The sequence below is a fragment of the Littorina saxatilis genome, linkage group LG5 (genome assembly GCF_037325665.1).
Source record: "Littorina saxatilis isolate snail1 linkage group LG5, US_GU_Lsax_2.0, whole genome shotgun sequence".
Lineage (NCBI taxonomy): Eukaryota > Metazoa > Mollusca > Gastropoda > Littorinimorpha > Littorinidae > Littorina > Littorina saxatilis.
The window spans coordinates 6,370,994-6,398,618 of record NC_090249.1 but is presented as its reverse complement, the minus strand read 5'-3'; the positions used below and the strand labels follow the sequence as shown (position 1 = coordinate 6,398,618).

Below are 27,625 nucleotides of genomic sequence, written 5' to 3'. Positions count from 1 at the left end.
AATCATCTCTAGTACTTCCTCCTTTGCAGAAAGAGATAGCCAATCAGCGTTCCGGTTCAAATCAAGGTGTGTATAGAGATAGAGTTACAAACTTGATGCGGTCCAAAAGTGGCGCATATTATAATGTCCGCCCAGATCTTAAAATGACGGCAAGGTTCTGTCCGGAGAGAATAAGTAGAACCTTTCTACGTAAGCAGCGTGGAGGTTAAGCCGCCAGCGTGCAGAATATAGCCCCCGAGCGTGACCAGGTTTAGCCGGTGCGCTGTCACACCTTGACGTCATCGTTCCCGTCACGGTGGATGCACACGCTTTCTATACTCTCTCTCTCTCTCTCTCTCTCTCTCTCTCTCTCTCTCTCCCTATCTCTCTCTCTCTCTCTCTCTCTCTCTCTCTCTCTCTCTCTCTCTCTCTCTCTCTCTCTCTCTCTCTCTCTTTAACTGATACAGTGTATTTTTCTTCGTAGTTTCGGCATAGCAGTATCACACAAAGATGGGTTGGGTTTCTAATGGCACCTACTACTTGTTTATGCTTGCGGTATTGTCAAGATTACCATTCTCTGTCTAGTGTCGTCAAATCCCGTCAGTTGGACCTGGGTCAGGTTGAACACACATATAAAGGTCCAAATGTCCCACGAATGGTTACTAACACAATGTCATCTAACATGTCAAAACTATGGGATGGTGGACCAGACAAGGATCAGAACAATGTGTCGTATCAAAAGAAGCATGCGTCAGAGCCGGCCGAAGACAAGAGGCCTGGGAATAACCCTGCAGGTTAAACACCTTTCTCAGAATAAAGACTGAGAAAAGGAGCATAAGTATGGTGAGCACTGCGTTACATAATAGCTATGTGATGGCGAATCCGAGCAGTCCCCCCCTCGCCCAGCCATTTTGCAGAGGAACCAGAGAGTAATAACCTCATTTACCCAGACGCACCAAATTACAGCGAACGCGTGGTGATGTGAAAGAGAGTGCGCGTCACGAGGCCCAAAGTGAGGAACAAAACAAAATAATCCACTGTGGCCTCATAAGGCCAAAAAAAAAAATAGGTCTGTTTACGGTAACATAGGCCAAAAAAATAGGGTCGGTAGGTCGGGATTTTTTTTTTTTTTTTTTTTTTTTTTTTTTCTTCAAAAAACCATATTTTTACGTTATTTTGCCAAAAAAACAAGATTTTTTTTTTTTTTCCCCAAATGCCAAAAAAAAGTCTAGGGTCGCGCGAAAAAACTAGGGTCGGTCGGGTTACCGTAAACAGACCTATTTTTTTTTTTGGCCTAAGACACTAGAGGGTATGAGGTGTGATCGTGAACGTACCCCCTGTCACTTTACACACACACATAGGCTACACACACACACACACACACATACATACATACACACACTGACACACACAGAGACACACACACACTAAAATAAGCTTTTAACAGAGACAGAAGGGTGCAACCACCGCAAACTGAGTGACTTCGTGTTATCCCTCTCCCCCCTCCCCCTCACACACACACACACTCTGTACTAAGTGAAGTTAACAAACAAACACTAAAAAAAACAAGTGTGCTCAAATAAACCCATCCCATTGCATGTTGCACCCGCAGCAGGAGGTAGGGAAGTGACATAACTGATGTGTCGTTCAGTACACCATTGTCTCTTGCAACTCAGTTTCGAGTCACACCCCCATTCAAACTCGCTACACCTGCCGTGCCCCTCAGAGTTCTTGCACCCGCTGCCCCGAAACGAGGTATTTATTCAAATAATAGGTAGCACTCCTAAGTAAAAGAACACAATTCACAGAGAGCAGACTTTCACCCTTTCGTGCAGGCCAAATCTGAACGCAGATATAGATCGTCTACTCGTGTGCCGTAATTCGGTGCTGCGCATGCGTCGATAATGTAGGCCAGTGCAGCAAGAAGGAAAACATGGCTCGGACCAATGGAAAGGAGGGGAAAACCCGGAACACTGGGGTATGTTTTTTTCCTTCCATAAAAACACGATAAGATAACAGGATAACTATTGTTTTTCCTCTCCGTTGGAATTCCAAGCTGTGCCGTTCGTTGTGCAAACAAAAACATCCGCCGTATAGCTTTGGATTGTCAGTTCTATTGTGTTTTAATTCGGTTGCCAATACTGCCGAGTTTTTAACTGTGGTTTCAACTTAATCAACCACTCGTTTAGACTTGCATGGCAGCCCTCCCTCCCTGTGAATGCCTTTCTTTCATCTCCGCTTCACCCATCTTGACCGATTTAACCCAGTCAAAACGTGACCCAACACCGAGACATGCACCGACTCGCTGAAGAGATCGTACATGGTACAGTTATGTATCTTCAGTTTGAGGGCAAGGGAGCTCAAATACCTGAGTGTGCACAAAAGCAACGCGGCGAAGACTACACTTGTTGCACTTTACCTGTGTCATTACCGGGCCGTTCATCTTTTCAGTGTCGACAGGAGCTGCTTTAGTGGTGATGTGAGCCGCATTTTCTATAGTGCTGAGATAATGAGTGCAACTTTTTTAGTTCATGCACGCCTTGACTTGCTCAGTTTTGTCACATCTCTTCCAGTTCCAGAGTCATTGTATCACCTCATAACCCCCCCCCCCCCCTCCTCATCATCATGTTTGTCTTTCCACTATCCCACTTAATTTTCTCCACGTTCGTACTTGCCGTCTTAGGTCAAAGCCATAGTACTTCAAAATTGCAAAGACAATAGCCAGCCGGTGTGAGTGGGTGCGCGTTTGACATGATACAATAAAAACCTTGCAAGTTTAGGATCAAAGGAATGATGGAAAGGGAGAACGACGTTCTGTACCTAAATGAACTGAACTGAGGGAATGATGAGGTGGGAGTGGTAGTGATGGTTGTGGAAGTTCTATCTTTATGATGCCTTGGCAGCACACGAAATTGTTTCCCTTTTAAGCGACTCAAGGTTTATCAGTCCATTGTCAAGGCTCAATGAAAAGCATGGTTCAGCACTTTGTGTGTATGTGTGTGTGTGTGTGTGTGCGCGCGTGTGTTTTGGGATAGTCGGGTGCCGTGTGTGTTTGTGTGCGCCGTTGCGTGTGTGCGAGAGAGACAGACTAATGTAGACAGAGACAGACACAGACAGAGAAAAGCCAAACTGACCCAGTAGGACCAAATACTATCATCAACACAAGGAAAGGCCCAATCATTAAAACGTAACAACTTGTGGATGGATGTTCACTTGGCCGGGTGGATATCCGTTTTGGATCAGGGACGTCGACTTTTGCGCTGCAAAACGTCGCGAAGTTTGATCAGACACCAAAGGCTTCCCTAGACTTGAATTACACTGATCGACGGCAAAGCAATCATTAAAGATGCATTTTTATGATGTTGTTGTTGTTGTTGTTGTTGTTGTTGTTGTTGTTGTTGTTGTTGTTTTGTGCCTGATTTTAACTGTTTTCTGTGTCTCTTTCTGTATGTCTGTTTGTCTGCCTGTCCCTGTTTGCCTCTAACTGTATGTCTGTCTTTGTCTGTTGCTGGTAGTTGTGCATCTGTCTGTCGGTCTATTTGTTTCTCAGTCTCTGTCTCTGTTTCTCTCTCTGTGTTTCTGTCTCTGTCTGTGTGTCTGTCCGTACCTCTGTCCCTCCCTACCTCCCCATCTCCCCTTCCCCGCAATTTCTATCTCTCCCTTCGCTCTCTCTCTCTCTCTCTCTCTCTCTCTCTCTCTCTCTCTCTCTCTCTCTCTCTCTCCCTCCCTCTTCCCCCCCTCCTCCCTCCTTCCCTACCTCTCTCTCTCCCTCCCTCCCTCCCTCTCTCTCTCTCTCTCTTTCTCTCCCTCCCTCTTCCCCCCTCTCCTCCCTCCTTCCCTACCTCCCTCCCCCTCCCCCCTCTCTCTCTCTCTCTCCCTCCCTCCCTCCCTCTCTCTCTCTCTTTCTCTCTCTCTTTCTCTCCCTCCCTCTTCCCCCCACCCTCCTCCCTCCTTCCCTACCTCCCTCCCCCCTCTCTCTCTCTCCCTCTCTCTCCCTCCCTCCCTCTCTCTCTTTCTCTCTCTCTCTTTCTCTCCCTCCCTCTTCCCCCCACCCTCCTCCCTCCTTCCCTACCTCCCTCCCCCTCCCCCCCCTCTCTCTCTCCCTCCCTCTCTCTCTCTCTCTCTCTCTCTCTCTCTCTCTCTCTCTCTCTCTCTCTCTCTCTGTCTCTTTTCCTGTCAGTTGTCTGTTTGTCTAGTGTCTCATATGCCTGTCTACAGTGTGCACAGTGCAGTCAAGCCTCTATCTGTTTGTCCTGTTTGTATCAGTATTAATCAGCAGTGCTTCTCTCCCTGCAGCGGATTGAAATGTGTCCCTGAACGATTCAAAATGTGCCTACTTTGCAATCCTCACAAGCCGGATGTTGGGCCCTTCCTGGATAAAGATCTGCCCATTCAGAAACAGGTAGATAAGGGGCTGGCAAGGAGTGTGTATGTAAGTGTCATGTCGTGGTTTTGGTTTACAATTCATCACTGTGTGTGTGGCCGCAAGCCGGTGTAACACGAAATTTTTACTCCACGAAAAATTTACTCCGGAGTAAAAATTTCGTACGAAATTCTTACTCCGAGTAAATTTTTCGTACGAGAAAAGAACTCCCCAAGGCACGAAAAAATTACTCCCTCCACGAAATTTTTACTCCCCATTTTTTTTACTTCCAGTAAAAATCTCGTACGCTAAAATGGGATGCGGGCGAAGGGATAATGCCAATAATGTGATCTCGCGCAAACGAATGTCGCGCTACCCTCCCTCCACCCCTTCCACCACCAAGACTAACAGGGGACAAGGGAGTATAAATTTCGTACACCTGGCATGGGAAGTTAAATTGCTCGTTTTAGGGTGAAGTAATTTTTTCGTTTTTTATTCGTCAGGGGAGTAACATTTGTGTACGAAATGTTTACTCGGAACTCACCTGTCGTGGGGAGTAATTTTTTCGTGTAATGGGGGAGTGCTTTTTTCGTTAAGGGAGTAACATTTTCGTACGAAATTTTTACTCCGGAGTAAAAATCTCGTGGGAGTAATTTTCTCGTGTTACACCGGACGGCAGAAGGGTTGAATGGAAATTACACTCCTTCCTGCGTGGGACTTATACAAACATAATAATCTGTCACAACCACATAACAGGGCGCATGTCTTTAAAAAGGGTCTATCTATTAGATTACACAATGCAAGGTTATACGTCTTTTTGGCTCAAAACTGTCTGTGAAGTGTTGCGTCAACGGAACTAAACTATTCCGAAAACAGTTTAATCACTGAGCCGGACCCTGCAGGAAGTTAAGTTTGTTAATGGTTTGCACGTCCTTTCATTCCTTGAAATGTAGGGTAAAACATTTGTCATTTTGCTAACGTTGGATTCTGCGAAGACAAGAGAAGGATGATCTTGCATGATCCACGCACACATATGCATGTTTCACCAGGAAAACCCCAGAAAGTCGCTTGCCAATGCTTCGCGGGTTGTTGTTTTCGTTAAGATGGCCAACATACACAAAAAGGTCAAGGGATGGGGGTCGGGTTTGGCATTAAAACCTGGATTCACACCAATCGTTTCGTATTGTTGTTCAGTTTGTGCAATGCACACATAAGTGAATGCTTCTGTCTTGCACTACATTATCGCGTTGAATATTGGCGTTGGGTGGCAGAGAGAGAGAGAGAGAGAGAGAGAGAGAGAGAGAGAGAGAGAGAGAGAGAGAGAGAGAACTTTGAACTTTATTTATTTATCGAGGGTAACAGAAGCTCTCAGTCTCTGTCTCTGTTTCTCTCTCTGTGTTTCTGTCTCTGTCTGTGTGTCTGTCTGTGTTTCTGTCTCTGTCTGTCTGTGTGTCTGTCCGTACCTCTGTCCCTCCCTACCTCCCCAAAGCTCGTCCCACATGTGCTCTTGGGGATCAGGTCCGGGCTGTTGGCTGGCCACAGCATCCTGTTGACCCTGGCCTGCTGGATGAAGGTGTTTACAGCTGCAGAGCCGCGATGGGGAGGTGCGTTGTCCTCCTGAAGAATCGCACGAGGGCCGATCGCTGGAACGACCAGGGGTTGCAGGATCTCATTCTGGTAGCGGACACCGGTCAAGTTGCCCACTACATGGGACAGAGGTGTCCTTAGACGTGTGCTGATCCCTCCCCAGACCATCACAGAGCCTCCGCCAAAACGCTGTCGTTCCAGAAGAGCGCCTTCTGCGAAGCGCTCTCCGCGACGCCTCCACACTCGGATGCGACCATCAGCAGGTTCCAAGCAAAAGCGAGACTCATCTGTAAACAACACCTGAGCCCACTGCTGACGTTGCCACCTCACATGTTGAGTGCACCAGGCTCGGCGAGCTGCTCGGTGATTAGCAGTCAGGGTTGTTCCTAGGAATGGACGCCTTGCACGCAAGCCAAAGTTGTGTAAGCGGTTTCGGATCGTCTGACCACTAACAACAGTGTTGGTGGTAGCTTGTAGGCGTTGCCTAATGTTGTTTGCCGTAGCCATTCTTTGTTGCATGACCTGCCTCTGAATGAAGCGATCCTCTCTTTGTGTGGTGACTCTGGGCCGACCAGAACGTTGTCGCTCAGCTCCTGCACTCTTCCAGTTGCTTGGAATCTCTGTTTTAGTCTGATTATGACAGAGGGAGCCACTGCAAGCCTCTGGGCCACTTGCCTGGCAGTAACACCGTCTTGTAGCCATCCTATTGCTCTTCCTCTATCCAAATCGCTCAGTTTTCTTCGTGGGGGCATGTTGCTACTGTGCATAATTAATTGTGTCAGCGTGTCAACCTTTAAACACAAGCTGGTGAGTGATGTTCATAGCCAGGACCCTGTTGTAGCACGTGCATCACAACCTTTTGCCCTGGCATGCGTTCCGAAAATTTCATGGGGCTTTAAAAAAACACCATTTTTCTTCCAAAATGCAGAAGCTTTTGAGAAGTCCCACAAAGGGAAATAACTCTGCCTGCCAAACAAAATTCTAGGTCAAGACTCATTTTTTATTTGTTAATTCAAACACATTAATCTTTTAATTATTATGTCGATGTTTAATTTTTTGGCAATTTTTTTTATAATTAGATCCGTTTTTTCAACCGATCCTTAACTTTTTTTGAAGAGTGTACACGCACGCACACTCATAAGTAAGGTACGTAGAGACTGGGATGCACAGACAAACAGAGGGACAGACACACAGACAAACACACAGGCAGCTAGACAGAGATATAGAACGAAAAAACACAAGGAAGAAACAAAGATGCTCGGCGTGCCTTCAGTGTTTATCTGTGCATCACAGCATATATATGGGGTCACTCAGTTTATACGTTCTGTTACTGCGCCCTATCCCAATATATTAGTTTTGACGCCATCATCCTAATAAAAGAACCTGTTACCCCAAGAAATGGCCGGGCCCCCAGGGTATTTTCAACGTAAAAAGATAGACAGAAAACCTATGTCAGTCGTAATTTACTGCGGGCAACGCTCATCTAGCGCAAAAGAGTAATGCATGCAATAAAAGCTAAGGTCAATCGGTGCTGCCACTACCACAGCCCGCATCCCCACCCCCCCCCCCCCCCCCCCCCCCCTCCACCACAAAACAAAAAACAACGACAAAAACAATCTGCAGGCCTTTGAGTCGGAAATTCAGCAATCATCATTTCAGCTTTCGGCTTTGCGAAGTTGGCAGACTCGGTGTGGGTCATCAGGTGCGCTTCTGACAGTCGCTCCGTTTCAGTATGTTTTGCACACAGCGGCCGCAGTGAGTTTGTAATTGAGTTTTAAACGGGAGGTATAACCTTTCTGTCTGGTCATTTGTGTATATAGGGAGAGCGTCGTGGGGTAATTGCGTGCGTGCGTTTGTGTCTGATTGTCTGAGCCTATACATGGTACTCAGAACTTGATGTGTGTGTGTGTGTGTGTGTGTGTGTGGGTGTGTGTGTGTGTGGGTGTGTGTGGGTGTGTGTGGGTTAGTGTGTGTGCGAGTGAGCTAGTGTGTGTGTCACGTGTGTCTGTTTCATGTGTGTCTGTTTCATGTGTGTCTGTTTCATGTGTGTGTGTGTGTGTGTGTGTGTGTGTGTGTGTGTGTGTGTGTGTGTGTTTATGAGTGTGTACGTGTGCGAGCGTGCGTGCGTGGGCGAGCCGGTACCGTCAGTGCGTGCCGTCAAGTGTGTGTGTCAGTGTGGGTGTGTGTGTGTGTGCGGCAAGCAGACTCAGTTATGCCGACGGTCTATGCGAGGCTGAGTGTATGTGGCATAACATGCGAGTGTACATACAAGTTGCAACAATGATGCAACTCAAAACAAGAAAACAAGATGAAAACTACGAACCACAGAGACGCATGCACCGTACTTTTTCGCCACTAACGTTGCACTCATGTCTTGCTATAATGTCGCGGTCTCAATTTTAAACTCGCAAACAAAAGGGGAAAACCAGCCCTCTACACCTTGCGTTATTTATGATAGCTGGTGCAGCCGGTAGCAATGATGCAGTGCCTCAGTTCGGGGAGGGGGGAGGCCCGGGGGGGGGGGGGGTCCAGTGTAGCAGCACTGATGCAGTGCACTGTGCAGAAACACACACACACACACACACACACACATACTCACACACAGTGCAAAGAGATGCACTTCTTATCTTCAATTCCCAACTGCACGTGATGCCCGCTAACTGCAGTGCAGTGTGTTAGTTCACTGATCGACTCCCACACCCTGTCCTACTTCTGCGCTGCGTGCAACCTTTCGGCGATAGGCTTTGGGCTGTACTTAAACATCGTCAAAAAAATGTTTGTCGTAGATTATGCAGGGACGGATTGTAAGACTCAGCAAGGACCTAAAATATGTATCTTTGTGTAATACAGATCAAACGATTGATTTTTCTTTTAGTTCTGCTAGAACGGAAATTTGTTCAAAGGTTAACTTTTGTCGCCATTCATATCCGATCCCCAACGTCGACTTCCGACCCTACCCCCCGCATTTGCCAAAATGCTTCGCGGGTGGGATCTACCCCGTTACGAACTAATAAAGTGGGTTTAACCTTACAGTTATATCAATGTCCATGCGGGGGTTATGTCTTGATACTCACAACTTTCACCGATGACGTAGACTGGTTTATTTTGTTGCGAGCAATCACTCTTTGGCTTGCCCCTCATTTCAGGCTTATACGGCTTGCTGCACCCGGTGTCACTTAGTTATAAATGCTATCGATTTACTTTGCCGCAATATCACTTGTTAATAGCATAACTATAGTGCCTGTTTGACCAATGGCATGGTTCAGTTTTGTCATGTGACGCTAAAAAACGCAATAGAAAATAAACATGCTATTGTTTACCTTTTTTTTTTTAGTTGTTGCTGTTGTTGTTTTGTCTGTCTAATTCTGGAAGGTGGGAGAGTTATCTATGGGAGCTGTATGCAAAATAAAGTTGCGCGTGTTACCATCGCTAGCTTTGTTAGTGCCGTCATCTTCTCCATTCGTGAGTGTAGATGACCCATAGCTGCGTCAGCTCAGATCAGACAATGGCCGTCAGTGGTGCAACAGAGTGCAACATCGCAACATGCCAAAGGTCATCACTGACACAAACCTGCACAGTACAAAGGTGGAGTCACGGTGAGAATCTCGGTCACTTCCAATGGACGATTTTGGTGACCACTGACCTCAGCTCACCCTCAGCGGGGTCACTTTCTACCTGACTGAGTAGCTGGACGGAGTGTATCTCCCGGGTCGGCCGGCTCGCAGCAGTTGGTGAAACTGGAATGTGCACCGAGTGAACAGCTGAGCTGCTGTCAGTTTTATTAACTTGTGCACACATTAGGAAACTATTATAAAACGATAAAACAACTGAGTGCTTTTTCCTGATAAAACATTCATTCGCTCGGCTTCCTGGCGAGTGGGCGAAAACTGATTCTATCAAGATAAGTTTTGTGTGAATATTTGTTTGTCTGTTCACTGAAAAGACCGTTGGGTCGAAATATCTGTGAATGTATTGTTTTGTCAATAACAAACGTTCCAACAACCTACCTTTCTTGTTTTTTTGATTCTGATAAAACAAGTGAGTTTAATTTAGGCTCGTATGTATGTACTGAAGGCACTACGACTCAGGTTCGGTGCGGGTGGAGGGGGGGGGATCTGTTTGTATGTTTGTCTCTCTGTCTTTCTCTCTCTGTCTGGCTGCGTTTCTCTCTCTCTCTCTCTCTCTCTCTCTCTCTCTCTCTCTCTCTCTCTCTCTCTCTTTTTAATTTTTCAATTTTATCATTGTGTGTCTGTGCGTCCCAATGACAGATTGTAAGAAAAGGCGTAGCGTAGCGTAGCCTTAAATCCTAATCCTTGTTAAATAAAGTTCAAAGACTGACTGAGAGAGAGAGGGAGAAAGAGAGAGAGGGAGAAGAGCAAGACTGACAGAGAGAGAGCGACAGAGAGTGCGGAGAGCAAGAAAGACAGTAAAGGGAGAGAGACTGACAGAGAGAGTTTTGCAGAGAAGGAGAGAGAGAGTGTGCACATCACCATCATAACAAGCCGAGGGAGAGCATATCAGTTGACCAAGTACCTGTCTGACCTAGCACCAATCTGACCCTGAATCGTCAGGTCAGCCAGTCTGAACCTTCTTTCACTGCATACGGACAGCCCTGTACTGACAAGCTGTACTGACTCGCAGCCATCAATCAAGACAGCATCAAAAATTATGTCTTCCCTCCATGAACTTATTATTGTGGCCTCACACGAATTTATATTGGGCATTTCCTTATCTCACTCGCGCTACTTGCTTGCCTGTATCTCAGTCATTAATTATTGTGTACTAGATGTGTTCAGAGAGAAAGGTGAGAGGGGGAGAGAGTGACTCGAGAGAGGAAGAGAGAGAGAGAGAAACGTAGACCTACACTGAGGGACAGAGACAAAGCGAGACAGACAAATAGACAGACAAACAGACATATACTCGTATGTGTACTATGTGTACAGAGAGAAAGAGAGAGGGTGAGAGAGAGAGAGAGAGAGAGAGAGAGAGAGAGAGAGAGAGAGAGTGAGAGAGAGAGAGAGAGAGGGTGAGAGAGCCGAGAGAATGAGAGAGAGAGAGAGTGAGAGAGAGAGGAAGAGAGAGGGGAGAGGAAGAGAGAGGGGAGAGGAAGAGAGAGAGAGAGAGAGAGAGAGAGAGAGAGAGAGAGAGAGAGAGAGAGAGAGAGAGACGCAGACCTACATAGACAGAGACAAACAGACAGACACGCAGACAGACAAAAGAGTTTGCAAATGAGAAAGAAAGCTAAAATAACAGGGCGAAGGGGGGGGGGGGGGGCAGGGACAGAGAGAGACAGAGACTGACAGAGACAAAGAAAGAGAGTGAGAGAGACAGAGACAGAGAGAGACCGAGACTGAGAGACTAAGAGAGACAGACAGACAGACAGCCGAACGAGTCTGCACAGCACAAAGAGAGAAACGGGAGGAAGGGGGGGGGGGGGGGGGGGGCAGAGAGACAGAGACAGATAATTATTGACAGACGTGGCCAGAGACATAGAGAGTTAGAGAGAGACACAGACACGGAGAGGGGGAGAGAGAAAGGGAGAGAAATACAGAGAATCAGCATGAACATTGTAATAACAAGGCAAGTACATGCCTGACCTCTGTGCCTATACCTGACCCTGACTCTTCAGGTCAGTCAGTCCTTACCTATGACGGCTTACTAGTGCCAAAACCTCATAATTGTAATTATCAAGGGAAAATTAGTAATTTTCCCTTGATAATTACCATTTTCACGTGTTTATTACTAATTTTCCCGGGAAAATTACTAATTTTCCTGGAATAATTACTAACTTTCACCTGTTAATTACTAATTTTTAGTTTTGGCTCACTTCCTGACGGATTGCTAGTGCCAAAACTAAAAATTAGTAATTTTCCCGTGAAAAATGAGTAACTAACAGGTGACAACAGTAACTGACAGCGTTAATTAGTAATTATCACGTGATAATGGGTAACCCCAGGTTTTGGCACTAGTAAGCCGTCATACTTACCTTCCACTGGGCGCATCAGAGCAAACCAAACTGTACTGTACTCACCTACTGTACTCACCTACTGTACTCACCTACTGTACTCACCTACTGTACTCACCTACTGTACTCACCTACTGTACTCACCTACTGTACTCACCTACTGTACTCACCTACTGTACTCACCTACTGTACTCACTTGAGAGTCATGAATCACAACGTCAAAACATCCCCCACGAACCTATTATTATGACCCCACGTGGTCACGCCGATTTATTCTGGGCATAGCCTTATCTCACACTTATTTATTCTCGGTTCGTTCCGCTTTTATTCTATATGTAGAACGATCATTTGTCAAAAACTGATCAGTTTTAGGCTATTACTTCATACCCCCCGCCCGCCCCCTCCTCCTCCTCCTCCTCTTCCCATTGCTTCCCGTGTGAAAAGGTCTAATCTGGGTAGTGTTCTCTCTTGTCTGGTGGATGTTTCTCTCAGTTGTTCTATTTCTTATCTTTCTTGCCGTGTGGTCTTTCCCTATGAAGGGTGATTTTTCGGTAGAATGTAATAACGGTCAGACAGCGTAACAGTGCAGTGTCAGTTTCCGTCAGTTGTACTTACTGACCGAACCCCCTGTAGCCCGTGTTTGTGTTGGTGTGTTTGGGGCTGGTGTGTGTGCACGTGTGTGTGTGTGTGTGTGTGTGTGTGAGTGCCTGTGCGTGCGTGCGTGCGTGTGTGTGTGTGTGTGAGTGCCTGTGCGTGCGTGCGTGCGTGTGCTAGTGATTCTGTGTGTGCCTGTGTATGTGTGTCAATCACAAACTCTCTCTCTTTTGGTCTGTAAAGTAAATCAGCATGCAGTAGCTTTGGCTAAAGCCGTTGTCTTGTCTGTGTCAACCAGTGCAAACTGACTGGCACACTTCCTCTTACTTCCAAGATAAACTCTCCTTCTATCTAAGAGGCTTTTTGACTGGGGACGAGGGAGCAGTCAACTGTCTTTCCGCCTCAGTCTGCGCTACTAGCGTCTTAGACATTTGGTTCAAATGAGAGATTTAAAATAAACGAACGGTTTGCATAGTTAAGTTAAAGTTAAAGTTCGTTTGCCCCCCCCCCCCCCCCACCCACCTCCGAGATTGAAAATAAACGAGCAGTTTGCTTCGTTAAGTTAAATTTCTTTCATCCCCCGGCCTCCGTGCTTTAAGCTTCTTAGACATTTGGTAAAAAGGGGGGAAGGCAAGGAGCGTTGACTGAGTTAAAGATGTTGCTTTGAAGTTAGTCTGTTTGAGAAATTGACATGAGTTTGTCAGTGGTTCGTTTGCTTAAAAAGTGTGGATGTCTGTATCCCTGAGTGCGGGCATGCATGTTCTGTGCGGTCTAGCATTGTTTGTTTGTTTGTTTGTTTGTTTGTCTTTGCTTTTAGGTTTGTTTTGTTTTATTTCATAGCTAACGTAAATGCTTGTCGGATTGCAGCACTCACGGCTGTATCCGTGCGTGCGCCGGTTTGTCTGTGTATGTGTGTACACGCGCACATACATTATGTTTCTGATCAAGACAAAGACACAGACAGAGAGACAGACAGAGATAAAGAGAGGCACAGAGAGAGACAGAGACATAGAGAGAGACAGACAAAGAGAGAGACAGACAGACAGACAGACAGACAGACAGACAGACAGACAAGACTGACTGACTGACTGACTGACTGACAGACAGAGCAGTTATGTCTTGAACTTTCCATAATGAAAGTGTGTCAGTTTAAAAACAAACAAGTTTGCGACTTCTCATATCTTGTTTTTCAATCAAACGTGACTCATGAGATATTGTCATGTAAGCACAAATATGCCAGGAGACATAACAATAATAAAACGTCCATTCAGGTTATACGTAGTGTTCACCGATTTGAACGACACAGATCTTTTGTATTGTCGAACATTGTCACATGAAAATGAGATCACCTCTGTTTTCGACGTTCTCAAGTAATGGGTTCACTAAGGCAATTAATGACAGTTGTTTTTACCGGCTGATAATAAACATTTTGTTTGTGCTGTTGTTGCTGTTGTTGTTGTTGTTGTTGTTTTTGTTGTTGTTGTTTGAAGTAGTGGTGCGACGCTTTTGAGATGTTATGAATCGTCTTTCGTTTATAACTTGTATGAAGGCAGACTCCTTCCCATGTAAATAGTTCGGCTCTGCATCTTAGATCTTGCCTTCGACTTACCTCCACTTGATCACATACCAAACACGAATAGCCTGGGCACATGCAATGCAAAGTGAGAATCTTTAGATTCATTCGAACTCACCACGACAAGCAGTTGGTGGTGCACGGCTTTGAAAAGAACCGGAGAAACCATGTGCATGGTATAACTGTCTGAGCATGCGCTCTGGAAAGCTAAACCATTATGTTATGAACATGGTCTACAAAACTAATTGCTGCCTGTATATTTACCATCGAATGACTAACTGGTATAGCGAATTCATTGTCTGCATGAGATTCAAGTTTCCGGACAAGTTCCGTTGGCAGGTCTTTTCTTTGTTCTTCGCCTTGTAACATCCCTTTTCACATCCTGAGTATAACTATGAGCACTAGCTAGTGTTTAGTGTTCCTATTTAAAACCAGAGGTCAGCATAGGTAAACCTAAGAAGCTATATAGGTCACGATCGTTCAAAACTAGGTCAGGGATATCACAAGCTGTTCCAGTAACATCGTAGAAGCTTTTCAATATATTTCACCTTGTTATTATAATCGCTAGTGTTAAAGGTGGTCGTCTACATTTATGCTTTTTTTTCAATAATCTTATGGTTAGATTCCGATACAAAATCATGTCAAATGATGAATGAACCATGGGGAAAAAATTGCAGAAACAAAAATATAATGTAAAAAAAAGATTTTAGTTTTGGGTAGCGTGACTCACGCTTCCAATATTTTGTTTTCTGTTTGCTGAGAACATGTGCTTTGCCTAAAAATACTGACCAATCAAATTCATGTCACTATGCTTAAAGCCACGCCCAAACAAGTGCAGCAACAGTTTGACACTGGAGCGCTCTCCACGCTTTTTTTTAAAACGCACGAAATGCACGGGATTTGAGAGGAGTTTTGCGCTTGGCATTTTCCAAATAAGGATATCCTACTATGAGTACTACGCTGGAATACTACAATGAATTTTCAAACGGCTACACGGGCTTCGTCTTTCCCGATCGAAAGGGGGTGTATTGTTGATATTTGTAGATAATAGACTCTGCATTTTAATGGTCAAATGGCGATTTCGGTATACAAATGTAGACAAGGACCTTTAAGTGTTAAGTGTACCTATTTTAAACCGGAGGTCAGCATAGGTGAAACAAAATTAATCAAATAAATAAATGACGCTTCTCACAAAAGTGGGTCAGGGATTTCACACGTTGTTCTTATAACATCGTAGTTGATATTTCACGTCGCTTTTTAACAATTAATGAGTCACAGAGAGCGACGCAATCTATCCTCGTGCGTCAAAAGTTGTTTTGATACTTAAAGGAAAATGCGTTGATACTGCACAGTCTTAACTGATGTTTTATATATATAATATTTAGGTTTTCTGAGCTATAAATCAATCGGGTATTTTTTCCGTAACTGGTACGAAAAACATTCATTAACTATGAGGTTTATGAGTACATGTGTTGTTGTCACAGAGGAAGAAAGAGAGGGAGTGGGGGAGGTAAAGCAGAGAGAGTGAGAGACAGAGAAACAGTCATTGAGACAGGGAAAAAGAGGGAGACAGACACTGATACAAACAAACAAACTGACAGACAGGTTAACAGAGATAGACAGAGACATAGAGACTAAGAGACTAAGAGAGAAAGAGAGAGAGAGGGAGAGAGAGAGAGAGACAGACAGACAGACAGACAGACAGACAAACAGAAAGAGTGAGGGAGACAGACATAATCATAGACTGTGACAAACAGAGACAGAGTGAGGGAGACAGACATAATCATAGACTGTGACAAACAGAGACAGAGTGAGGGAGACAGACATATAGACTGTGACAAACAGAGACAGAGTGAGGGAGACAGACATAATTATAGACTGTGACAAACAGAGACAGAGTGAGGGAGACAGACATAATCATAGACTGTGACAAACAGAGACAGAGTGAGGGAGACAGACATATAGACTGTGACAAACAGAGACAGAGTGAGGGAGACAGACATATAGACTGTGACAAACAGAGACAGAGTGAGGGAGACAGACATATAGACTGTGACAAACAGAGACAGAGTGAGGGAGACAGACATGATTATAGACTGTGACAAACAGAGAAAGAGTGAGGGAGACAGACATATAGACTGTGACAAACAGAGACAGAGTGAGGGAGACAGACATAATTATAGACTGTGACAAACAGAGAAAGAGTGAGGGAGACAGACATATAGACTGTGACAAACAGAGAAAGAGAGAAACATAATCACAGAGAGACAAAGACAGACCGTGACTGAGAGACAGAGCAAAAAATAGAGATAGAAAAAGACAGATAGAGACTGAGATTGCGAGACAGAGACAGACAGAAAGACTGCCGCAGAGATAGAGAACTTTTCTGTGTATAAGTATACAGGTAATCGCATCAAGCTGTTACAAAACACGTAATTCCTCTACTGATATTCGTTCGAACAGGATACAGTGGCTTGTTTTGTCAACGCTAGGCTAATTAATTAAACTTGGCAGGGTAAATTTGAGTGTGAAACAATTGAAGGATAAACTAGGGACTCGTATGAGAACGAGGCGGGGTTAACTTGCTTTTAGCAAAAACAACACAAATATTTCTTTTTTATGTACAAAGCAATGGAGAAAAAACACATCGGATACATAACAGTTCGTAAAAAAATCGGTTAATTATGTCCAAAAACGCGCGGCACCCGGACTCGTCGGTTACACAACAAACAGAGGCATGTGTCCACACCACCACTTGCAAGACATACATGCGACTTTCAGCATGACAATTAGCACACTTACATCGGACTTTCCTCATTTGCAATCACGTCACAAGTTACTTAGAGACAGCAAACCGCCAAGTGAAACTCGCATCGTGGCTCGTGAAACTGACAAGCGCGTGCTCTTCACGAGATGTCACGAGCAAAATCTCACAAAGCGGCCGGAGACAGGTTGTGCCTGGTGTGCGTATGTCGTAAAGTGTGTACCCCCTGATTAACAGACAATGCGGTGAGCACTTTCTGTCATCACAAACTGACTTGACTGACATCGCGTCGGTTGCTCTGTCGTCACAGTTCTGTCGCTGGTGTCCCATCGCTCACGGGTCGGGGGTTTCTTTTTTCATTTCGCTGATAACATTGTTAGGATGTGATGATATCGAATGACTGATTATCATTAGTAATAATCAAAGACACACCGTACCTTTCTTTCACGTGTAAACCGTCTAGTAAATGACCATAGATCAACCCAGGGTCGTACGTGAGACAATAACTTTCACCTCTGTTTACACTTGTAGGCCCTACACACAAAACAGAATGGGCAATTAGTGTTGAATAAAATGTAATTGACTCCAGTGTCAATCTGCGAAATTCATTCTCAGTCGTATAATTATGCTTAATATAAAAGTCAGGCTCAGGCGATACGTTTCTGCCCTGCGGCCTGTCCCAGTTATGTGGTGTCTGAGCCAGTTTCACAACTGTTACGAAGCAACAGTATGCATGGTGTGTGTGTGTGTGTGTGTGTGTGTGTGTTTGTGTGTAAGTGTGTGTGTGTGTGTGTCTGTGCTTGCCGCGTGCGTGCGTGCGGGCCGGCGGGCTTGCCGTACGTGCGTGCGTGCGTGAATGCGTGTGTGTCATTGCAGGAACGAATACTTTATCACTTCATCGTTTCACGCTTTGTCCTGATCCCAACCCCACACCCAAACCCGTTCTTCTCTTTGACGATTTTACAGCAGGCTATCTTAGCTAAAAAGACCTCAAAGCACTTGGAGTACGGAAGAAAAAAGAATCGAACTTCCCTGGTTATATAGAACTTCAGGACAATTATACAAAGTACTACACCCATATATATGTACATATATTAATGAATTTGTCACCACACACTTCGGTTAGCGGTCTAAGCTGACGTCATAATCGGGAAATCAAACACGTGTTCTGAGTCAAGGAAGGACTGAGTCATTACCTTGCGGTCAGAACTACTCTCTCTGTGAGTCATCGTTACTCTGGCCACTAGCTGGTTAGTGACATGTACTTCGTGCTGTATTCCTTTGCAGGTAATTTTCACGGGAAATACTTGAGCGTAATAAATCTGACAGAGACGCTTTTGAGTCACAATTGTTAAAATTCTTGAAAGGTGAACAATTCGAGAGTTTCGGCTCTGCGAAAAACTTCATAAAAGGAATTAATACAAACTTGAGTGGGTTTTTTTAATGTAAGATGAGGTGCGTTGATATATGTGTTTGTATGAAAGGGGTGTACGTGCGTGTGTGCGTGCGCGTGTGCACATACGTTGCGTGCGTATGTGTGTGTGTGCGCGTACGTATCACTGTGCGTGAATGTGCCGTGTGTGTGTGTGTGTGTGTTTGTGTGTGTGTGTCTGTGTGTGTGTGTGTGCGTGTGTCACAGTGTGGGTGTGTGTGTGTGTGTCCGTGCGTGCGTGTGCGGATGTGTGTGTGTGTGTGTGTGTGTGTGTTTGTGTGTGCTCGTACGAGCGTGCATGCGCGGTTTCGGTACGTACATGCATGCATGCATGCGTGCCTGTGTGTGTTTCCAAGCTGGCATCTTTGTAAATCCTCGGATGCACATACCTATACTGTTCAAAAAAAGAAACGCATAGTTGCTACTTGCCAAATTTCGAAAAAATTAACAGAAAATCCAATATTTAGATTATTTGTTTGAAATTTGGTATGGACACAGTTGAATGCACACACAGTTCATTTGCATCTTCAAATCAATCAGTCAATCAATACGATTGGGTGCCGAGGCTGTCAAGTCAGTAGGGGGTGTGACTGCCTTGAGCAGCAACAACTGCCCGGCACCTTCTGGGCATGGACTGGATCAGATGCCGGATATCTTGCTGTGGGATGGTGTCCCACTCCTCCTGAAGTGCCTGCAATAGATCGCGGTGATTTGCCGGTGCTTCTTCTCATCTGCGCACACGTCTGTCCAATTCATCCCAGAGGTGTTCTATCGGGTTCATGTCTGGCGACATGGATGGCCAGGGAAGCACCTGGACATGGTGGTCGGTGAGGAACTGGGTGGTGAGTCGTGCTGTGTGCGGGCGAGCGTTGTCCTGCTGGAATATGGCATCCTGGTCAGCCAGAAGAGGAAGGGCGTGTGGGCGCAGAATTTCCTCCACGTATCGCTGGGCAGTTATGCGCCCTTGGACGTGCACCAGGGTGCTCCTTCCAGCGGTATTGATCGCCCCCCACACCATGACGCCTCCACCACCATGAACGGGTGCCTCATCCACACAGTTGGACGCGTAACGTTCCTTTACTCTCCGGTAGACCCTCCTCCGACCATCATGTCGCTGGAGCAGGAAGTAGGACTCGTCGCTGAACCACACGTGTCTCCCGTGATTCCGGACGGTCCAGCGAAGGTGCTGGTTGCCCCACTGCACTCGGTTCTGGCGATGGCGGCGGGTGAGGACAGCTCCTCTGTGAGGTCTGCGAGCTCTCAAACCAGCTTCATGCAGGCGGTTCCGCACGGTCTGGTCCGATAATCGGTGTGGCCCGGGGAGAGCCTGGACAGAAGATGAGGCCGACAGGAAACGATTCCGGAGGTGGCGGAGCCGTATGAAGCGGTCGTGAGCAGCAGTTGTCGCCCTTGGTCTTCCCGCTCGTGGCAAGTCAGCAACGGAGCCAGTGGCTTGAAACCTGACCCACAGTCTACTGATGGTGCTCTGGGACACGTGGAAGTGCTTGGCGATTGCACTTTGACTTTGGCCTGCTTGTAAACGACCCAATGCAATTTGGCGGTCTTCTCTGCTCAATCGGGCCATCTTTCGTCGCTGAATTGTCGTCTGATTTCTTTGTGGCGAACAATCCGCTTTTATGGGTTTTGGAAGACATGGTGAGAGCTCAATATTCCCCGAGTTTCACGAGATTACACTGAAGCATGACGAGTGGTCATGCCAAATGAGCAATTTTGACATTGTAGCCACTGATAACGCATGCGTCACGTGCAGAGCTCACTTGTGGCAATGGACGAAAGGTCGACGACCAGATAAACATTTTCTGCAGTTTGGTGGATATCCTTGTAGCCATATAACTAAATTATCCAAATATTACAAGCTATGCGTTTCTTTTTTTGAACAGTATACATTTCTGTGCAGAGTTCTTTTCAGGTTATCTTTCTGTCCTGCTTTATGCTCAAACTCATGACGCATCTGTAAGTTCAGTCTGACTTTTTCCACGGGAATGTAAGTGTCAAAACCAAGACCAGCTGTTTACAATTGCTATGTCCCTGCAGAGTCTTTTGGTCAAGATACACAAAGAACTACCTGAATGCGTCCTTGTGAGAAAATCACGAGCGGATAAAAACATCCTTGTTCTGACAAAGGGTGCAGTCTAGCAAGAAATGAAGTATTATTATATATGTGTATGTGGAACGTCCTGCTTGTGTGTGTGAGTCGTTGTTTTTCGTGTGTGTTTTTTGTGGGAATTTTTGGCACTTTCTACAGTTTATGCGGAAAAGTGAAACTCGAGCTAGCGGGAAGAGCTTATCCGCAACGCCGACTGAAAAGGCACAGGAGACACAATTCTTCGACAACAGACATGTTGGTTTCGTGAACGTTCAGGCTAATGGGTAATTTGAGGGCGATTCCTCACGCATGCACGCACATGGCGACATGCATACAGTCACGCATGCTTGCACGCTCGCATGCAAGCAAGCACGCACGGACGCAAACACACACACACACACACACACACACACACACACACACACACATGTGCACACACACACACATACACACACACACTCACACACACAAATACATACATACACACACGCACACACACACACACACACATACACACCATCATCTATGCCTCCTACCCCATCCCCCACCCCCAAACACACGCACACCCTCTGCATAGATTACACAATCATTCAATGATCCATCGCTAATCATACCTGAAGGGGTTTATCTCAAGCTGGAATAAAGTGACCATTTACATCCTTCTGCCAGTAAATGTGGCTGACAGGTGTGAAGTCACGCTTGTCTACTTTGATCTCTATCATGATTCATCCTTTGTCTCAGCTATGATTCACCGTTTCCGCGTTTAACACCGTCGAGACTTTTTGATGTCACTTCACAAGTGGTTATTTTGAACGTGTCTTTTTCTTGCAATAGATAGCTGGGTTCATTTCACTCGATCAAAGAAAGTGCAAGGTTTTAGGACAAAAGTTTAAACAAATATTAGTGAGTCATATTTCATCCTGTGAGACTTTAGAGGTACTTCCTTTTCGGTGAAATACGCGTTGTCCTCCCTCCTACGATCATAGTTATATAATGTTGTGTTATACGTTCACTCGTATATATACATTTGTATATCAAAATCCGTTGTTGTTGTGTGCGCACACTGGTTGATTTGTGCATGCGAATGCGCACCCCCTCTAACTTGCGAGCGAAAGGACAAACCTGCACAAACACTAACATCTTTTTCTCCCCCAAGATAATAAGTATGTTATACATCTACTTTACCTGTATATACACACCAGGGCACAAGCAGCATGCCCAGCCAGACACCACTTTACAATGTTCACCCAGTCCTAGTGGCATTTAAACTATTACTTTACTTATAGGACTGGGTGGCCGAGTGGTAACGCACTTGCGCTCGGAAGCGAGAGGTGGCGTGTTCGACCCTGGGTCAGGGCGCAATTTTCTCCCCCCTTTCCTAACCTAGGTGGTGGGTTCAAGTGCTAGTCTTTCGGATGAGACGAAAAACCGAGGTCCCTTCGTGTACACTACATTGGGGTGTGCACGTTAAAGATCCCACGATTGACAAAAGGGTCTTTCCTGGCAAAATTGTATAGGCATAGATAAAAATGTCCACCAAATACCCGTTTGACTTGGAATAAAGGCCGTGAAAGGTGAATGCTCGCCTAATAGGCTACTGAGCTTTACTGGCCGATGTGAATGCGTTATATATTGTGTGTAAAAAATGTCTGTTTGTCTGTCTGTCTGTAAAAAATTCCATTTCAAACGGCAGAAATTAATATGTAAGCGCCCAGGGCTATATCTAGATTAGGCGCATAAAAATGATCACAATAATAATAATAATAATAATGTTTACCAGATAAAGATTCAGCATATCAACTGCAATGTTACACATCATCGTAAAAGCAGCATGTCTAAACACACAAAATGTTTTATTTTCATCCATTTTTTTTTTCTTTTTTGTAAAGAGAAGGCTAAATGACACAAAAACTGTTTAAGAGTCAGCCAGCGTTTAGAAAGCAGCGTCACGCGTTATCGCTTCTTGCTTCTCAGTTATGACTGAGTTACATATAGTCATCACAACGCCTGGCTTACATAAATGCGTATTAAGGTAAACTGGAGCCCCTACTGGTTCACAAGAGGTTACCGTTACAGTTTATGTTTTTTTCAAACAAACAACCCGTGCCTTATGCGTTTTCGTTTCTCTCTTCTTGTCAACGGGTTACGCGAATAGTTACGTGAAGGGGCAAGTACAAATTGACTCGGTTTCGCAATTATACCCTCACCTTCTTTGTTTTTCGTTTTGCTTGTAAAACCTTAGCCGTTGCTTTTTACAAAGAGTGATCTTGCGCTTGCTTCCTAGAATTTGGCTTTCTACAATGTGCTTAAAGCAAATAGTAACATCACTTTAGAAATTAGAATTAAGCTCTTCTGCAGTACCAAGAGCTTCCTTTAAACTTGAAAGCAACATGTCATTAAAGCTCCATTGCAACAGTCCTTTTGGAGAGGCACTGTCTTTGAACCTTCATCAAGTGCATTTGAGACGCATTTGGTGCAGTCATCGGTTTTTTTTTTTGGTTTTTTTTCTTTCTTTCTTTTTTCGTGCCTTGCATGTGTGAAGATGATGCCATTCAACTCGAGCTAATGTTACGTTGCTTGGTACACGTGTGCTTAATGCCTTCCTGTTGCTATACAAAGAACCTGCAAATGTCCGTTGCTCTTTTTAGTGCTGATGATTACGTAAGACTGACTTCGTTTTTTAGTTGAAATTCCCGAAACTCAAAATGGATCTGTTTCAAGGACGTGTGTGTGCAGTGCGCAGAGCTGCTGATGTCATGTGCTATTTTGACTGCAGGACGGTTGTGTCTTTGTCTTCCGATTTTCGAAGCGCAGTTTTCAATCTCTTGGTCCTCCTTTGTTTGACTGTGCAGTTGGGTTTTGCATGTGTTTATGCTTGCTTTGTGACTTAGCTGCTTCCGAGTGCCTTTTGACTCCTTGGAAATAATCTGCTTTCACACACACACACACACACACACACCATGTCAGAGAGAGAGAGAGAGAGAGAGAGAGAGAGAGAGAGAGAGAGAGAGAGAGAGAGAGAGAGAGAGAGAGAGAGAGAGAGAGAGAGAGAGAGAGAGAGAGAGAGAGAGAGAGAAAACAGACAGACAGGCCGAAGGTATGCACAACACTCGAAACTGCAAGTAAAGTAATATATTCAAGTTTATTCAATCGAAGGCATTCTCCTTTATAAAAAAATATTTCAAAACAGGTAACACATTCATTTCATCGTCCAAATCCAAATTCATTCACACACATTTATAGATAATTCAATACATTTGTCCATTATGTCCACATTTTTTCCATGGACAAAATTATTTCTCCTCCTCCTCCATTTAACAGTTTCCCTCCCCCAAAAATTGTTTAAAAACAAATTTCCACTCAAAACTCAGTTTTTTTGCAATCACTTCAAATAAGTTCAATTTAACCGTAACACTTAATTCAAATTTAGATTTGCAATCATTTCCTCTGCACCATAATTTCTGGCTCTTACTAATGATATAGTTCATTTTGGTCGTTGTTAAGTCTAAGAAAGGCCCAAAAAGTTCCTTGTTATTGTTTTCACAATTTCACAAGATGGTGACAGCTAGGAATATGTCCACGTGGGGCTTGGCATGGTATGGGGGGGGGGGGGGTTAGAACTACGATGCTAGTGTATGAAATCTCCATTGAAGAAGATACAACACGATGATGATAGTTTGATGGTTGAGAGTACTACAGTTCATACCACAGGCTGTGATACACAGTATCGACAAGTGTCAGTAACAACCGCAAGAGTTCTTTCCTGTGCTCGTATGCTGGCCGAATAACAACCAGCTAGGGACACCGGCTACGTCAGTGTTCAAACATCTTTGTTCTTGGTTTAAATGTTTTTCAATGCAGTTTCCAAACATCAGTTGACGATGAACAGTTCTGACGTCTTTAAGATGGAGAAGAGACGTCATGAGATGATCGAGCGACGCCCGGTGAGGTAACGTGTCCATCGTCAGTAACACTAGCACGGATATACTGTCTCTGGTTATTGCACGCGTGTGAAGATGAAGTACGTAGCATCCCTGGATATTTGCAGCAACGCGACCAAAATACCAGGACTGACGCCTACGGAACTGTAGAACGACGTCTGTAGTTTGGCATTACGACGTGTGCGGGCGTTTGCAGTAAGATTAGATGCACGGTCAACGTCCGACGATTGTGAAGGACGTCAGTGCGGACCGATGAGGTGATGAGGCCGCCTCTCTTCTCGACGTCGACGTCTTGCGAGACGTGCGGACTGAGACTGACGTTTTGAGTGGGCCGGCGAGCTCTGCTTGCGACATCACGGGGAGTGATGTTATGTCGGCAGGGCGACGTGACGGGGTGATTGTGACGTCACTTGATGACGTGACTTGGATGGCGACATGATTGTCGTGGTGGACATTATCCTGAAAGCACACAAGGAGAACGAATGGTCAAGCCACTGTTTCCTTTGATCGTGGTTTTCTTTCTAACTATTATTCTTCTATTTCAGTTTTTTCTTCTTCGAAGTCATAAAATAAAGTGACACTAGTTTCACATGCAGTAAAAAATAAAATAAAGAACTGATGCATAAATAAAATCAAAAGCTAACGGATTATCTACACTGGTTTCAAATTTACCAAGAAAATCTGTACAGAATTTTGAATGCAGCCTTACATTGCATAAAAAATATAATACATCATTGTACACCTTCACAGAATATCTTTGGTCTGCACTTCTTCAGTTTTTTTGTCTTTTTATTTAACTCCTCTTCCAACTTAATAGTTAATGACCATTTAGGCTCGTATTTTTTTCCAATGTTGGAGATAGATATTTACCTTGGTCAAACTAAGGAGCAGGCCAAGGGAGGAGTTCAATCAGGTAGTTCCACGAAGGCTTCCAGCTGAGTATCGCCATAAAACTGTTCCTTGCAGAACTCGGCCACCATCTCGTCCTCGGCGCTAGCACCATCAGTGGGGTACTGCAACACAAGAAAGAGAGAATCCACATAAGCAAAACTGTTTGGAAATGTGATAAGATTTATATTAAGGCAAGATTTATTGCAACTAAATTTAACTTGCATCGCGACCAAAACACTTGAATTGGCAGAGAAAGGGAATATTTAAAACCCAGAGCGCTTTACCTTCTCTCACCCCCCCCCCCTTTTTTTTTTTACCAAAAACCTGCATTGTTAATCAGAATTTTTATAAAACTGAACCTCATTCTCCAAGAATGTTCAACTATTTCTGTATGTACGACATTCAGATTATTAAAGTTGTATTGAATTGTATTTAATAAATTTATAACCATGCAATATATCAACAGCAGACAGAATTCAAACAACACACACCTGCACGAGGACGCAGGGGAAGCCCATGACGGGCGCCATGTTGTCGCAGTCCGAGATGAGCAAGGTGTCCTCGCTGCAAGCAGACGGCAGCTTGAACAGCTCGTTGGAGTTGTCGTCCACCACCACCAACTCCCCTCCCTTTCCATCCTCCCCTTCGGCGCACACGGCCTTGGCCAGCTTGACGTCACAGTCCACAGAGAGCACCCGGATGCAGTGCTCCTGACAAACTGCGCGGATGAGGGTGCTCTGGATGGTAGCTGCGGCGTCGGGGTGGGACAGTTGCGGCATGACGCACAGCATGACGTCATCGGGGCGCGTGCTGAGCAGCTCGACGCATGACGCGAGGCTGCAAGTGACGCGACCCTGGGCGCAGGCTTGCTGGAGGAGAGCCTTCAGCGCCTTGCCGATCTTGTCGGGCTGGGTATTGCTGTCGGGCCTGAAACACAAGAAAGAAGGAAACGACATGAGTATTTTTGCATCGCTGACAAGTATCAAAAGAAAGTATAAAGATCAATATTTGCATAAATGGCAGAAGACTCAAGGTGTATTTTCTCACTAGAAAGTAGAAACACGACAGCATTTTGTACATTAAGAACGTGCAAGTTACACTGTAGGCAAATCGTCTTTGTCTGACAATGACAAAGTGCTGTATGTTAACACTACTGGCTGCAACAGGGCAAGTCCGAAGTGAGAAACCACAAAAAGTGCCAAAGAAGCTTCCAGCTGTAACTCCGCAATTAGATTTCCACATTCAGCCTAATTAATCAGGAAAGGCACAAAGGCTCACCATGCAAATAGCCCGCTGGAACTTCTTAATGCAATTTCGTGTAATCTGATCCTCCTTTGCAAAGACCACCAGCTATTCTATTTCTATTCCTTGCACTCGCCCTGATAAGTGGGTTAGCTCTGGGCAGTCAGTTTTAACCATTGACGCAGATAACCAAACAAGGTGTTTTCTGGTCGGAGAGCACGTGAGTTGACACTTGAAAGACAGAGAACCGCCTCCTTCTCATAGCTTTGTGCAAGCTGGGTGCTGACTGCAAAGTTCTTCCCTCCTGTACATGTAACTTCCATCACACACACAAACATGTATGACTGCACTTTGGGGGGGTGGGTGTTCGGGGATGGGGGGGTGAATCAATTGATGGGGAAAAAATTCTTCTTCGTGCATTTGTCAGAACAAGGACCTTATTTTCTGCAGCCCGAGCCCAAGTCGATTCTGCAATTGCCATCAGAAGAGAAACCCCTAACACAAAAAACAGCAGTTTGCAAGTGCGTCAGAGTCGCTCGTACGGAGGCAACGCCCGCCCTCGCTCGGCAAACAACACTAAGGCGAAGTCGGTCACCAACGAAGGCAGACAAACTAACTCGGGTACCCCTGTGCCACCGCGGAACGGCTTCTGTGCACCCGATGCGCGAGCGGGGATCCAGAGCTCGTGACCCCGTTACACAAAACCTCGTGGCTGATACACTGCAGCCCTTGAATGACTCTGCACTGTGGACTATGTAACTCCCGACCTCTTTCTGTACCTAGTTTCTTACCTCACCGTGATTGTCACGGGGTTGGACCAGAGCACTGACAAACTTGACACTTGACACTTTATCTTTTAATCTTCCACACAAAAGGGAGAACAAAGGCTCCACAAACGTTTTTAGTGCAACACTGACACAGCACAAATTCACTATAGAAAGTGCAATGCAAAATCGTTTTCCAACATTCAAAACAACAAAATGACTGCTGCAATGCAAAAATTAAGAAGATTTTTTTTTTAAGCATTAAAATTCAAATTGTACAAGGCATGCAATTTATTTTCCTAATCAGAAACTTTCCTGGTGATTCTCTAAATACAACTTGCTCGCATTCTTCCTTCAACTCCCCAGATCAACTTGCAAATCGTGAGTGGTAAAGTCCAATTCTCAGTAAAACGGTCTCAATTC

At 45.1% G+C, this 27,625-nt stretch overlaps 1 protein-coding gene and 1 long non-coding RNA gene across 2 annotated transcripts in view; one reads left to right on the top strand and one right to left on the bottom strand.

Moving 5' to 3' along the window:
- The first annotated feature begins 1,885 nt into the window (after positions 1–1,885).
- The window catches only part of LOC138965809 (uncharacterized), a 35,696-nt gene continuing 9,956 nt past the window's right edge, over positions 1,886–27,625 (top strand). The window contains exon 1 of the long non-coding RNA XR_011455535.1: positions 1,886–1,957. This is a non-coding gene — a long non-coding RNA (uncharacterized lncRNA). The remainder of the gene's footprint in view (positions 1,958–27,625) is intronic.
- Positions 23,488–27,625, bottom strand: part of LOC138966182 (growth arrest and DNA damage-inducible protein GADD45 gamma-like) — a 4,923-nt gene continuing 785 nt past the window's right edge. The window contains exons 2-4 of the mRNA XM_070338313.1: positions 25,688–26,123; positions 25,176–25,318; positions 23,488–24,764 (exon numbers count right to left, since the gene is read on the bottom strand). Coding sequence (XP_070194414.1) covers positions 25,211–25,318; positions 25,688–26,123 — 544 coding nt within the window. The 3' untranslated portion in view covers positions 23,488–24,764; positions 25,176–25,210. The remainder of the gene's footprint in view (positions 24,765–25,175; positions 25,319–25,687; positions 26,124–27,625) is intronic.